Below are 14,742 nucleotides of genomic sequence, written 5' to 3'. Positions count from 1 at the left end.
TCAATTTTGTCAATATCTTTTTGTAGGTGAGGTCTCCAGAACTGAACACAGTATTATTCCAAATGTGGTCTCACCAGCGCTCTATATAGCGGGATCATAATCTTCCTCTTCCTGCTTGTTATACCTCTAGCTATGCAGCCAAGCATTCTACTTGCTTTCCCTCCCGCCTGACTGCACTGTCCACCCATTTGGAGACTGTCAGAAATCACCACCCCTGAATCCTTCTCTTCTGAAGTTTTTGCAACCCCTTTTTTGCCCTCTGGCTGGAGGGGGCTGGGGTGGGGAGGGGACCTGGACGGAGAGCGCCCCCCACCCCACAAGGCATCCAAGGCCGCCCGGCCGCCCCCACCTTCCTGTTTCTTGAGAAGGTCATCTTTCTCGGCGTTGGCCGGCAGCTCTGGCGGTTTGATCTGAGTGGCCAGCTCGGGGTTGACGTCGTGGCTGTAGCTGATGTAGTACATGCGGCAGCTGCACCGCGAAATGATGCGCTGGACCTGCTGCATCGGCTGCACCTCGTGCGGCTGGTTCCAATCTGGATGGGGGGTGGGGGGGTGGGAGAGAAGGCAGACCAGCTGTGCCTTCGAGGACAGCGAAATGCCCGGGGTGCTCGGGGCAAGTCCCTGTCCGAGCGCCCAGCAGGGAGGAGGCATCACGGCTGGCACCCCCTTGCCCCCTGCAGAAGGGCCTCTCTCGCAGCGCTGCCCGTCCCACTCCCCGCCATGCCAGTCCTGGGCTGTCTGGCTGCTGACCTGTGGTGGTGCTGACCATGCCACCCACCGCTTGCCCGCTCTCCATTAGCTCCTGGACGGAATCCAGGCTGCGCTGCGGGTGCTCCTCAATGTTCTTCACCTGTGAGTGGAGGAAAGGAGGCCACATGGTCAGCAAGGACTGCGGGAGAGAGCCAGGTTGAGCCTGGTGTGTGTGTGTTTGTGTTTGTGCATGCAGGATGGAGCCTGCTCTCTGCAGACAGACAGTTCCCAATTCAGAGTAATTCAGAGCGTGTGTGAGTTCTGCTCAGCTTTGGCACGAGTGACAGTCCAACCGATTTTGAGAATTAATAACAACAACAATAACAACAACAGAATTGGGACATGGAGGTCTTCTAGTCCAACCCTACACAACTTCAGACAGATGGTTATCCAACAGCTGCTTAAAAACTCCCAGTGTTGGAGCATCTACAACTTCTGAAGGCAAGATGCTCCACTGGTTAATTGTTCTCACTGGAAATTTCTCCTTAGTTCTAAGTTGTTTCTCTCCTTCATTAGTTTCCACCCATTGCTTCTTGTTCTGCCCTCAGGTGCTTTGGAGAATGGGCTTGACCCCCAACTCTTTGTGGCAACCCCTGAGATGTTGGAAGGCTGCTCTCCTGTCTCCCCTGGTCCTTCTTTTCAGTTCCTGGCCAGTTCCTGCAACTGTTCTTTGTATGTTTCAGCCTCCAAGCTTTTAATCATCTGAGTTGCTCCTCTCTGCACTTTTCCCAAAGTCTCAATATCTTTTTTGTAATGTGGGGACCAAAATTGGTTGCAGGATTTTCTGCATGTGTTTTCTCAGGTTGTCTCTCATAGCTGAGGTCCACCTATGATGTCAATTACAGGCCTCTCTCATCCTTTTAAGTGGGAGAACTTGCACAATTGGTGGCTGACTGAATACTCCCACCCCCAGTGTAGAGGAGAGATAGATGGATGGATGGATGGATGGATGAACAGGCAGACAGACAGAAAGACGATAGATAGATCTGCCTATCTATATCTGTCATCTCTCTATCTGATAGATAGATGACAGATATAGATAGATAGACATAGATAGACAGACAGACAGACAGACAGACACAGACAGACAGATGATAGATGGACAGGCCGACGGGTGACCGCCCGCTGGCAGAGGGTCCTGGGCCCACCTCCAGCCAGAGCTGCCTGTCCTCCCGCTCGCAGGGGCCGCTCTCGGTGGTGGCGAAGTACTGCATGCCGTCCAGCAGGCACGTCCAGGAGGTCTTCTGCTTGAGGCTGTCCCCGTACCAGGCCGGGTGGTGGTGGCACTGGAGCAGCTGGGCTTTGGCGGCCGAGACGATCACGCAGCCCTCCGTCTCGGCCCCGCGCAGGACCATCTGGAAGGGAGGGGCAGGCGGGAGGGAGTGACGGCCGGGCGGCGGGAGGGGACCGTCGGGGGCAGCCCTCCTAACGCGGCCCTCCCGCCCAGCAGGCAGTCCTCGGCTTACGACAGTTCCCTGAGTGACCGCCCAAAGTTACAACGGCACCGACCGAGTTAGGACAGTGGCAGCATCCCTGAGGGTCATGTGATCAAAATTCGGATGCTTAGCAACTGGCTCATATTTATGACGGTCGCAATATCTGGGACCTTCTGGCAAGCGAAGACAGCGGGGAAACATAGAAACACAGAAGATTGGCAGGAGAAAAAGACCTCCTGGTCCATCACTTCCTGTATTTTATTGAAAAAAATACTATGGTTTAGAAATAGAAAGTTAAATGTAAATTAATATAATTTACATTTAACTTTCTATTTCTAATAGTATTTTAATATTATACTATCTAATATTATACTATTTCTAATATATTACTAGGCTGATACAAGTAGGCTGTAATAAATAAGGTCAACAGAATGGTTGACATTTATGTAGATCGTCAAGTGTTTAACATCTGATATATACAGTATTTGTAAATATGAAAATTTATATGTGTTTATGTTTTTATATGTTTTGTAAGTTGTGTCTTGTCATTGTTTCTTTATGGTTTTTTAATGTAAATATTTAATAAAGATTATTTATTATAGAAGATTATTGGGCTCTTATTGTGGTTGTAAGTCGAGGACTACCTGTATTGTTTTTTATTTTTATTCTTTTAATTTTAATTTCCCCCACCCCCAAACCTGGGTTTTTATTGTTTGTCAGCCGTCTAAAGTCTCTGTGGGCAAACAGACCTCCATGTACATTTTCTAAATAAATAAATGGCTGAGCCAGACTGAAATCTTGGGGCTTGAACCAGGCTTGGGAGGGGCAGCCGAATGAAGGGGGGGGGGGGGCAGGCAGTGCTGGAAGTCAGCTGGGGGGTGGTAGCCGAGTGAAGGGGGGGGGGGCAATCAGAAATACAAGCTGATAAATAAAAAAATTCTGATTGTGGGAGCATTTCAATGATTTCAAAAGACTGATTTTAAGTTTTTAACAACAGCCTCGTTGTTAACTTGGAACAAGCACTGAGCAGACGTGGTGCATATGGCCGCACCCAGGGGTTTCGTGCCCTGTTTCTCTTAACGTGTTGGCTGCTTGCTGGCATTTTTCCCGGGCAAAAAACTACCCACCCGTATAAAATGAATGCAGCCAATAAGCCCCATCTTTGCTTAGTGGTTGTGGGACTCACTTAACAGGCGCCACAGAGGAGGCCAGCTTTACATCTGCAACAGGGGTCCTCAACCTTTCTAATGCCACGACCCCTCGATACAGTTCGTGTTGTGGTGACCCCCAACCACAAGTTGAGCACCAATTCTCCCAACAGAGCTTGAAGCTGATTGGCAGGAAGGTCAGAGGGTTGCCCCTACTGTAAATGCCTGATTGGTCGGATTGTAAATTATTGATCGGATGGTAAATGACTTAGCTTTACTAGATAAATGGTCAAAGCAATGGAAACTGCAGTTTAATGTTTCCAAATGTAAAATAATGCACTTGGAGGAAAGGAATCCTCAATCTGAGTATTGCATTGGCAGTTCTGTGTTAGCAAAAACTTCAGAAGAGAAGGATTTAGGGGTAGTGATTTCTGACAGCCTCAAAATGGGTGAGCAGTGCAGTCAGGCGGTAGGGAAAGCAAGTAGGATGCTTGGCTGCATAGCTAGAGGTATAACAAGCAGGAAGAGGGAGATTATGATCCCGCTGTATAGAATGCTGGTGAGACCCCATTTGGAATAATACTGTGTCCAGTTCTGGAGACCTCAACTACAAAAAGATATTGACAAAATTGAAAGGGTCCAAAGACGGGCTACAAGAATGGTGGAAGGTCTTAAGCATAAAATGTATCAGGAAAGACTTCATGAACTCAATCTGTATAGTCTGGAGGACAGAAGGAAAAGGGGGGACATGATCGAAACATTTAAATATGTTAAAGGGTTAAATAAGGTTCAGGAGGGAAGTGTTTTTAATAGGAAAGTGAACACAAGAACAAGGGGACACAATCTGAAGTTATTTGGGGGAAAGATCAAAAGCAACATGAGAAAATATTATTTTATTGAAAGAGTAGTAGATCTTTGGAACAAACTTCCAGCAGACGTGGTTGGTCAACGCACAGTAACTGAATTAAAACATGCCTGGGATAAACATAGATCCATCCTAAGATAAAATACAGGAAATAGTATAAGGGCAGACTAGATGGGCCATGGGGTCTTTTTCTGCCGTCAGACTTCTATGTTTCTATGTTTCTATGTAAAAACATGTTCCAAGGTGAAAGAGTAGAAGCCTTAGTTCCTAACACCAGGGGAAATTTGTCTTCCCCCCCCAGGGTCTTCTTAGGCGATCCCTATGAAATGGTCATTCGACCCCTTGTCCCGACCCCTAGTTGGAGAATCACTGGTCTACAAGATCCCACGACTCTGATTTTGTCGTATGTTGAGGACTCTCTGGACCAGAGAAGGCAGCAGGCCCAGTGCAGGGCAGAGATGTCCGTCCTGGGCCACGGATGGACTTCAACTCCCAGAATTCCCCAGCCAGCCCTCCAAGTCTCCAAAGAGAACTGCATCCCTCTGCTCTGAGGACTCCCAGAATCCCATGCACTGGCCGGGGAGACTTCTGGGAGTTGAAGTCCACCGCTCTTAAAGGGGCCAAGGATGTATCCAAAAGCCCAAACCTGGCAGTTGACGAGTTCGATCAGGCAGTTGCGGTTGAAGATGTCGTCAGTCTGACAGGCTGCGATCCCGCACAGCTGTTCGCTGACCCCCGACTCCTCCTCGGTGAACACCACAAACTTGTCTGTCTCCTCGATCAGCTTCTGCAACATGGAGGCCCCTGAAGAGGAAGAGGAAGATGGCATGGCTGTCTCCGGATCTAAACTGGAAACCCACCAATTGGGTCCAGGCACAAGCGGGTTATCCAATGTTTCCAGCATGCATTATTAAAAGCAAATCATAGCAGAAACAGTTGATTGTAGCAAGAGATAAGAGCCAAGGCTGGGCACCACTCCTTGACCAATTAGCGGCTGCTCTGACCGTCTCAGGCTGGAAGGCCAAAGTCATTAAAATGTTCTCTTAAGCGCAGCCTTTAATCACCACACTCACAGAGTCCTTGGCAGGGATTCTAGAAAGGAAGATGGAAGTTTCCACATGCTTTGTTCCAGCAGACAGAGTTCTCGGTCGCCATGTTCAAGCCGTCTTTAGTTGAACACTGACATGCACAGAGAGCTCATCACGAGACACACACACACACCCTTATAAAACCACAAGACGTGGACAATTGTTCTATAGAGCTATTCACACCCAGATCTCTTTCTCCACAAATATTCCTGCCTGCTAATACTTCTGCGCACTCTTGCGTCTCTTCATCGTCTCCTGAAGATGCAGCAGTCCCTGGTTGGCTTTCAGCCTCTGACCCCCCCCCCCCCCCCTCTCTGACCTCATCGCTATCAGACTCCGGTGCCAAGTACACAGGCCTAGGATACCAACCCCACACCCGTCTCTCGATTGATTGATTGATTGATTTAATTTTTATTTATTTATTTATTTATTTATTTATTTATTTATTTATTTATTTATTTATTTATTTATTTATTTATTTATTTATTTATTTATTTATTTATTAGAATTGTATGTCGCCCCTCTCCGCAGACTTGGGGCGGCTAACAACAGTAAAAAGACAATATGAACAAATCTAACATTAAAAGTAATGCAAAAAACCCCAATTTAAGAAACCAATCATACATACGGACATACCATGCATAAATTTTATAAGCCTAGGGGGAAGGGAATATCTCAATTCCCCCATGCCTGATGACAGAGGTGGGTTTTAAGGAGCTTACGAAAGGCAAGGAGGGTGGGGGCAACTCTGATATCTGGGGGGAGTTGGTTCCAGAGGGTCGGGGCCGCCACAGAGAAGGCTCTTCCCCTGGGTCCCACCAAATGACATTGTTTAGTTGACGGGACCCGGAGAAGGCCAACTGATTACGGATTTCAGAATCCGTAATCAGCCGAGCAGGATGGGGATGGACTACAACATCTCCAAGACCCCATTTAGTGACGAGAAAGGGCAGCTCCATCTTCCAAAGCGTTCAATAGACACCCCTCTTGCCAGAAATGAACCGCCCCTGTTAAAACCTGGCACCCGGGCAATTCCTCCCAAAGGATCCCCCCCCCCCCCCCCGGTGCTCAAGTTATAGCTCTCCCCTCTCCTTTCCTTAAACTTCTCTCCTCAGTAGAGCCAGGCTGGCCCAGTGGTTAGAGCGCAGTCCTGCAGGCTCCTTCAGTTAACTGCCAGCTGTAGTTCAGCAGTTCAAATCTCCCCACCGGCTGAAGGTGGACTCAGCCTTCCGTCCTTCCCAGGTGGGTCAAAGTGGGACCCAGATTGTTGGGGGGCAAAAGAGGCTGACTGCTCAGAGAGGGTGTTGAAAGCACCACGAAGTGGCATAGAAGTCTAGGTGCTGTTGCTAGCAGCCTCATACTCTGTGGGGCTCTCTCAACATGGCTGTTTCCTTGCAGAGGTTTCATAACTTAGCTAGGGGGCATCGTCCGGTGTTAGGAGGGAGCGGTCAGAGTGACACCATCAGAGTGGGGTTTGTTTTCTCTTTCTATACCATAATTTGCCTTCCTAGTTGTGGTGGGGAGGTTGGTGTCCTCTTTGACGGTTCCTTGATTGGGCAAACCGCTGTATTTCAACAGAGAGCAAACTCCATTCTGATGACGTTGCGTAGTTGGGTCGTGAAACGTCTGCAGGAAAACCACCAATCTCAAGAGAGCATCAGGGACCCTCTCCTCAGTTCCACCCTGGGCCCCAAATACCGTATTTTTCAGAGTATAAGATGCAGCTTTTTCCTCCCTAAAGAGGCTGAAAATTTGGGTGCCTCTTATATTCTGAATGCAGCTTTTTTCAAAGCTTTTTTTCAGCCCTAACTGCCTGCTAACGATCTTCCCAGCCCTTGCGTTGCAGGCTCTTTCACTGTTACTGTTCTGCCTGGCCTCTAGCCACCCAAGAGCAAAGTAATAAATCAATCAAACAAACTTGTAACAATAAAACAAAAAGGTTTCCTTTATATACAGAGGGCTGTACGCCTCCATGAACGCAAAAGCAATGCTGAGTTACTAGTCCAGAAGGTCAGGGTTACTCACTCAAGTCCACACAGTACTTTCAGGCTGGTGCAAGAGCAATGCTATTAGTCCAGGAGGTCAGAGTTACTCACTCAAGTCAACGCTTGAGTGTCAGAAAATTCACAGAAATCCAAAAACCAAAACGAAACCACGATGCATCAATGTCTCTCTCCAAAGCTCAAACGATAATCTCCCACACAGATCACTCCAACCCTCCCTTTTTTCAAGGTTGCAGCAGCGTCATTGAGTCTTATCAGCTGTGTCCTATAATTTGTTTCTACGCTTGCGTAGCTGCTCTTGCTTTCCCAACATTCTCCATACCCAGGCATTCATAATAGGGTTACTCATTAATTCTTCCCCTTCTGTTTCCGAGGAACCTCTGGCCGGAGAGCTGGCTGAATCCCTCCCCCTCTCTGTCTCTGCTGTCCCTTCCTGCTCCCTGTCTCTCCGTCTGTGCTTCAGGTTCACTGTCTGACTCATCCTGCAGCCAGACTGGTCTATAAACAGACGGCTCCCACTGCTCTTCATCAAAATCAACAGCCACAGGAGCTGGCCTGAAGCCAACCACAACCGTTACTCTGCCTGAAGAATGTTTTTCCAGCCCTAAGTCTTTGCAGGCTTCCCCCCCCCCCAATTGCTCTGCTTGCTCTGAACAAGTTTCTTCCCAGCCCTAACCAGGTGCTAACAACCTTCCCAGTTCTTACCTGATTCCAGGCTCTTTCATTGTTACTCTCTCTGAATAAGGTTTTTTAAGCCCTAACCAGGGGATAAAATAATGTGCTGAAGCTGACCAGACTAAGCATGAATGCCTGGTAAGCATCTTCCGGAACCCACACAATGACCCCCAAGCAACAGCCCCACGTCCAAGGGTCATTCCCTTCCCCCACCCACAGGGCTTCACCTCCGGAGGGGCTTCGTTCTGTCCGGCCGCTGCTCGCCGGCACGATGACCCGCAGCGGGGGCTGGTGGCTGGGGGGAGGACCCCGCCTGGGCTTCTTGGCGGGCAGCTGGGGGCCGACCTTCAGCCCCCTCAGGGCCTCCGTGGACAGGTTGCGCTTCAGCACCGCGGACTTCTTGTAGCCGTCGTAGAGGCCGAAGGCAATGTCCCGGTTGGTGGTGGTCCAGGAGGCCCGCAGGTCGACCAGGTGCAGCTGGTGCGTGTGAAGCCCATCGTCCCCGTCCCGCAGCAGAGCCTCCTGGGGACGGAAGAGGGAGGATGAGTCCAGGCCTTTTAAAAGTTTCAAAAGTTGTTTTAAGAATAAAAAAAGGTTTTAAAAGTTGTTTTAAGACTTAAAAGGTTTTAAAACTTATTTTAAGAATAAAAAAAGGTTTTAAAAGTTGTTTTAAGAATAAAAAAAGGTTTTAAAACTTATTTTAAGAATAAAAAAAGGTTTTAAAAGATGTTTTAAAGGGGAAAAAAGGTTTTAAAACTTACTTTAAAACTTAAAAAGTTTTTAAAATTGCTTCAAAACTAAAAAAGTGTTAAAATTCATTTTAAAACTAAAAAAAATTCATTAGTTGGCAGTATGGGGACCAACGTGTAGAACAGGACTGTCCAATCTTGGCCAACCTTTAAGACCTGAGGACTTCAACTCCCCGAATCCTCCAGCCATCAAAGCAAACGTCTTAACGGGGCCAAGGCTGACCATCCCTCCTGTAGACCATCTCCCACTTCCAGAAGGCAAGACCCAGAACAGCGTCCCCAGGACAGAGCACCCTCGACTTCCAAAAGTTAATGACCACCCCAAGTTGCCCGGTCTGGTTTGGGTGTGTGTGTGTGTAGGGGGGAGGCTACCTCCTCGGCAGTGCGGAGGCTGTGGCGCTGGTAGGTGAGGGAAGAGAGGGTGAGCAGGTGGGTCTTCTTGACCAGGGAGTCCAGGCGGTGGTCCACGTTCTCCTCGCAGGGGGAGGCCATCAGGTGGACGTTCACCAGGCTGAGGTCGCTGACCATCTGCACGATGCTCCACTCAGAGATCAGGCGGCGCATCACCGTGCCGGCTGCAGGGAGGGGAGAGGGTCAGGGGGCTTTCCAGCGGGATCCGCACTCGGCCCCCCCCTCGGCCTCCGCCCGGACACCCCCGCTCACCCTGAGGGATCAGCCGCTGCGTCCCACGGGTGAAGATGTGGCCCTGACCACATTCCAGCTGGATGCCACGCTGCTGGGCGAAGGAGGCCCAGTAATGGATCTGGGAGGAGGGGAGAGACGGGGAAAGGGCACCACAAAGTAAGCCACGGTGGCACAGCGGTTAGAGCGCAGCACTGCAGGCTCCTTCAGCTGACTGCCGGCTGTAGTTCAGCAGTTCAAATCCCACCACCAGCTCCAGGTGGACTCAGCCTTCCGTCCTTCCCAGGGGGGGTCAAATGAGGAGCCAGATGGTTGGGGGCAAGAGGCTGATTCTCTATACCACTTAGAGGGGGCTGGAAAAGGTCCAGGAAGTGGCAGATACCACGTTTTTCGGAGTGTAAAACTCACCTTTTTCCTCCCTAAAAGAGGCTGATAATTTGGGTGCATCTTATACTCTGAATGTAGCTTTTGCCCCCAGCCCTAATTAGCTGCTAACCATCTTCCCAGCTCTTATCAGCTTGCAAACTCTCTCACTGTTACTCTCTGCAAAGAATGTTTTCCAAGCCCTGAGTCTTTGCAGGGTTTTCCCCCCATTGCTCCACTTGCTGAGTCTGTTGCTTTCCAGGTAGCCGCTTGCAAGCTCTCTCATTGTTACTCTCTCAGAATAAAGGGCTTTTTTAAGCCCTAATGTGCTGGAGCTGACCAGACTAAGGACGCTGGCCAGATGAATACCTGGTAGGCAGATCCCCCCCCCCCCATTTTGCTCCCCAAAAACTAAGGTGCCTCTTACACTCCAATGCGTCTTATACTCTGAAAACTACGGTCAGTCTAAGTGCTGTTGCTACGGCTACTCTGGCAAGAGTCCTTGGGCTTTGGCCTGGGGGCGTCAGAGTCAGCGGGATGGAAAGGAGCTGATGTAAAAATTCTCTAAACACATTTTCCAAGCAAATAAATATTTCTAAAGAAACACAATGTCCTAAATAAACCTTTTTCTGCACAAACACGTTTTCCAAATGAATCAATACTTTTTTCTAAACACGTGTTTCCAAATATTCTTTTTAGATAAGTGAAAAATAATTTCTTCTAAATAGATTATTCTAATCCAAATATTTTTTTTAAAAATCATTATTTCTAAATACATTTCCCAAAAAGTATTTTTTCTAAACAAATACAATCTCTCTAAAGAAGAATTATAAATAACTAAAGCAATATTGTAAATAAGTAAATTAATTTTTGAATGAACAAATGGAGACAGAAGGAAGGAAGGAAGGAAGGAAAGAAGGAAGGAAGGAAGGAAAAAAAGAAGGCTAAAAGGGAAGGAAAGAGAGAGAGAGAGAGAGAGAGACAAAGAGAAAGAAAAGAAAAGAGGTTGAGTTTGCAATATATAAACAAGCTAGCAATGAATGCCTGTATGTATAGTATGAAGTACTATAGCTTTAAGAGGTAGTATTGCAAATTGCCATAAGAGGGAGCCAGAGAGCATGATTCTCTCTCTGTTCTTTCTGATGATTCGCTGTGACTGATGTAGTAAGCTCTGTGTTAGTTGGATGGATTTGTAAGCTGTACTGTATGTCTGATATGTAAGACAATGTTATGATTGTACTGAGAGCTACTGACTGATTTGGATGCCTCTTCCCGGACTGTTTAGCTCCACTGGGTCATTTCTAAAGTGAGCACGATTTCATAGGCTTTAGCGCATCTGTCTTGCATGACTGAATAGTTGCTCCTATCGCCTGGAGATCTGTTGGAATCCCACAATGTCCTGTGCGCGTGTCTCCTCCACAAGGGGAAAGAGAGAGAGAGAGGGAGGGAGGGAGAGAGGGAGGGGCCTTGTGGTTGGAGGGAGGGGCCGGTCCCGCCCGCTCACCTGGAGCTTGGGGAAGAGGGCGGTGCAGGAGAGCTGGCGGTAGTGCTGGCCGAGCTTCTTCTTGCTGGGCTTGAGGTTGCCAAAGAGCTTCCCGCGGCAGATGGGCCGGCTGACGGTGGTCCAGGTGGCCCAGAAGTTCTGCATCCAGCGCAGGGTGCTGCTGTAGAGGAGGATGCGCGGCTGGGAGGCCTCTGCGGGGGAGGGGGAAGGCCCTGGTCACTCTGGCCTGGGTGGGAGAGGGGCTCTTCCCCCCCCCTCCAGAGCTTATTGCTGGGCGTCCTCGGGTTCTCTCTCTTCTCACCCAAGAAGCTTCTTCAGTTCTTCAGAGAAACGGAGAGAGAAACACAGACAGAGAACAAGAGGAAGGAAGGAAGGAGAGAAAGGGAGATGGACAGAGGAAGGAAGGAAGGAAGAGAAAGGGAAGGAGGAAAGAAGATGAGAAAGAGAGCAAGGGAGGGAGGAAAAGAAGGGAGGGAGGAAAGGAAAGAAATGGGGGAAGGAACAAAGGAAGGAAGGAAAGAAAGGGAAGGAGGGAGGGAGGAAGGAGAGAAGGGAGGAAAAGGAGAGAGGAAGGGAGGAAAGAAGGAAGAGAAAGTGAAGGAGGGATGAAGATGGGAAAGAGAGCAAGGGAAGGAGGGAGGGAGGAAGGAAGGAAGGAGAGAAAGGGAGGAAGAGGAAGGGAGGAAGGAAAGAAAGTGAAAGAGGGACAAAGATGAGAAAGAGAGCAAGGGAAGGAGGGAGGGAGGGAGAGAGGAAAAGGAGTGAGTGAGGGAGTGAGGGAGGGAGAAAAGAAAGGGAGGAAGGGACAAAGGAAGGAAGCCGAGAAAGAGAAGGAGGGAGGGAGGAAAGAAGGAAAGAAAGGGAGGAAGGGAGGAAGGGAAGGAGGGAGGGAGGAAAGGATGATTTAGGGAGGATGAGAGAAAGGGAAATGGGAAGGAAGGAGGGAAGGAGGGAAGGAGAGAGGAGGCAAGGAACATACGGTGGAAGAAAAACAAGAAGGAAGAAAGGGAATGGAGGGATGGGAGGAGGGAGGGAGGGAGAAAAGGGAGGGAGGGAGGAAGGACCTCTGAAGAACTGTAGAAGCTTCTTGGACCAGAAGTGAAACATTTTCAAGGAAAAAACCCCAGGGAGCCCAGTTGCCTTTGGGGGAAGAAAGCCCCTTCGGGAGGGCCTATTGATGGGGAGGGGGGGCACTGTCATCTGGAGCCACAGGAGGTGACCCCCCCTCCCGTCCCGGAGCCCCCCACGCCCCCCCTCCCGCGCTCACCACCGCTGGGCCGGGTGAGGTCCATGCGGATGGCCAGGTTGAGGTTCTCGGAGCGGAAGGCCAGGTAGGAGTCGTACTGCTGCCCGCCCGGCCCCTCGGGCAGGAACTCCGGGCAGCGCAGCACCACGCTGTGGTGGTCGTGGGGGTTCCCGTGGCACAGCCAGGTCAGGTCCAGCGTCATGCACAGCTGGGGCAGGTGCAGGAAGCAGCAGTCGTCGTACCTGCCCAGGAAGAGGAAGGGAGCCAGGAGTCAGGGCCGGCCCTCCCCTCCCCGTCTCTTCCCTCCCTCCCTTCCTTCCGTCTCCCCTTGGTCCTTCTCTTCTTCCCTTCCTCCCTTCCCTCTCTCCCACTCCACTTTGCCCACCCCTCCCTCCCTTTGCCTCATCTTCTTTCCTTCTTTCCTTCCTTCCCCTCTTTGTCCTTTCTTCCTTCTTCCCTCCCTTTATCCTTCCTTCATTCCTTCCCTTCTTTCATTCATTTCCCTTCTTTCTCCTTCCCTTCCTTTCCTTCCTTACTCCCTCCCTTCTCTTCCCTTTCTTCCCCTTCCCTCTCCTCTTTGCCCTTCCTTCCTTCCTTCCTCCCTCCCTCCCTCCCCTCCCTAACTCCTCTTCTTGGAGAGTCTCTGCCGGCCCCCAGAGGGAGGGAGAGGAGAGGAGGGGGTCCACCTACTTCGATGCCGTCCGGACGTTGACGTCCAGGTCCCCCTTGAAGACGAACTGGCCAGGCCGCCAGTGGAAGGCCAGGCGGCTCCACTCCCAGTGCAGGTTCTCGGTGGTGTTGTAGGGATCCTGTGTCCGGGAGAAGAGGAGGCGGGGTGAGGGGTCCGGGCCCCGAGGCTGCCCCCCTCGTCCCGTGTGTCCACCCCCTGCCCCTCCCTCCCCGGCCGCTGCCTCACCTCCGTGGCCACCTGGTGGAGGCTGGCCTGCTCGATGTCCATGTGCCAGTCCCCGTGCAGCAGGAGCCGGCTCTTGTCCCACCAGGGGAGGGGAGGGCTGGGGTCTTCCGAAGGCTTGGTCAGCAGGTCGATGGCCTGGCCGATCAGGGTCCAGGCCGGGTCCCAGCAGGGGCCCCACACGATGGTGAACTGGTAGACCTCGGCTGGGGGGGGGGGGACAGAGGAGGAGGCGATCAGAAGAGGAGGAGAAGGGAGGGCAGAGACCTTTCTGGCCCCCTCCCAAAAAGGGGGTCACAGTCCCACCCAAGCCCCAAGACCAAATATGGACAATTCTGGACAGTAGCAATGACATTTAAACATCTATCACTTCTCAGTGCTTTCCCAGCCCCCTCTAAGCGGTTTTCAGAATCTACCTCTTGCCCCCAACAATCTGGGTCCTCACCTGACCCAGAAGGAGGGAAGGCTGAGTCAACCTTGAGCCGGAGGTGAGATTTGAACTGCTGAACTACTAGCATTTAGCTGAAGGAGCCTGCAGGGCTGCACTCTAACCACTGCACCACACCAGATAAATGATAGATAGATAGATAGATAGATAGATAGATAGATAGATAGATAGATAGATAGATAGATTAGATAGATAGATAGATATAGATAGACAGAGATAGATAGATTGATTAGATAGATAGATAGATAGATAGATAGATAGATAGATATAGATAGACAGAGATAGATAGATTGGTTAGATAGATAGATAGATAGATAGATAGATTAGATAGATAGATTAGATAGATAGATAGATTTGATAGATAGATAGAGATAGACAGAGATAGATAGATTGATTAGATAGATAGATAGATAGATAGAGATAGATAGATTGATTAGATAGATAGACAAACAGACAGACAGACAGAGATACAAATAGACATACATACATAGATAGATGGGTGCGTGGGGGGTGGGTAGGTAGATAGATAGATAGATAGATAGATAGATAGATTAGATAGATAGATAGATAGATTAGATAGATAGATAGATTAGATAGATAGATAGATTAGATAGATAGATAGATTAGATAGATAGATAGATAGATAGATTAGATAGATAGATAGATTAGATAGATAGATAGATATAGATAGACAGAGATAGATAGATTGATTAGATAGATAGATAGATAGATTAGATAGATAGATTAGATAGATAGATAGATAGATAGATTAGATAGATAGATAGAGATAGACAGAGATAGATAGATTGATTAGATAGATAGATAGATAGATAGAGATAGATAGATAGATTGATTAGATAGATAGACAAACAGACAGACAGACAGAGATACAAATAGACATACATACATAGAT

At 49.3% G+C, this 14,742-nt stretch overlaps 1 protein-coding gene across 1 annotated transcript in view; it reads right to left on the bottom strand.

Moving 5' to 3' along the window:
• The window catches only part of BLTP2 (bridge-like lipid transfer protein family member 2), a 67,853-nt gene that overhangs the window by 12,671 nt on the left and 40,440 nt on the right, over positions 1 to 14,742 (bottom strand). The window contains exons 18-28 of the mRNA XM_070735490.1: positions 13,385 to 13,587; positions 13,159 to 13,277; positions 12,490 to 12,710; positions 11,223 to 11,413; positions 9,377 to 9,476; positions 9,086 to 9,288; positions 8,192 to 8,486; positions 4,845 to 5,002; positions 1,898 to 2,104; positions 750 to 849; positions 350 to 532 (exon numbers count right to left, since the gene is read on the bottom strand). Of these exons, the coding sequence (XP_070591591.1) occupies positions 350 to 532; positions 750 to 849; positions 1,898 to 2,104; positions 4,845 to 5,002; positions 8,192 to 8,486; positions 9,086 to 9,288; positions 9,377 to 9,476; positions 11,223 to 11,413; positions 12,490 to 12,710; positions 13,159 to 13,277; positions 13,385 to 13,587 (1,980 nt within the window). The remainder of the gene's footprint in view (positions 1 to 349; positions 533 to 749; positions 850 to 1,897; positions 2,105 to 4,844; positions 5,003 to 8,191; positions 8,487 to 9,085; positions 9,289 to 9,376; positions 9,477 to 11,222; positions 11,414 to 12,489; positions 12,711 to 13,158; positions 13,278 to 13,384; positions 13,588 to 14,742) is intronic.

The sequence above is a fragment of the Erythrolamprus reginae genome, chromosome 1, assembly GCF_031021105.1.
Source record: "Erythrolamprus reginae isolate rEryReg1 chromosome 1, rEryReg1.hap1, whole genome shotgun sequence".
Lineage (NCBI taxonomy): Eukaryota > Metazoa > Chordata > Lepidosauria > Squamata > Dipsadidae > Erythrolamprus > Erythrolamprus reginae.
This window is presented reverse-complemented; position numbering and strand designations above follow the sequence as displayed.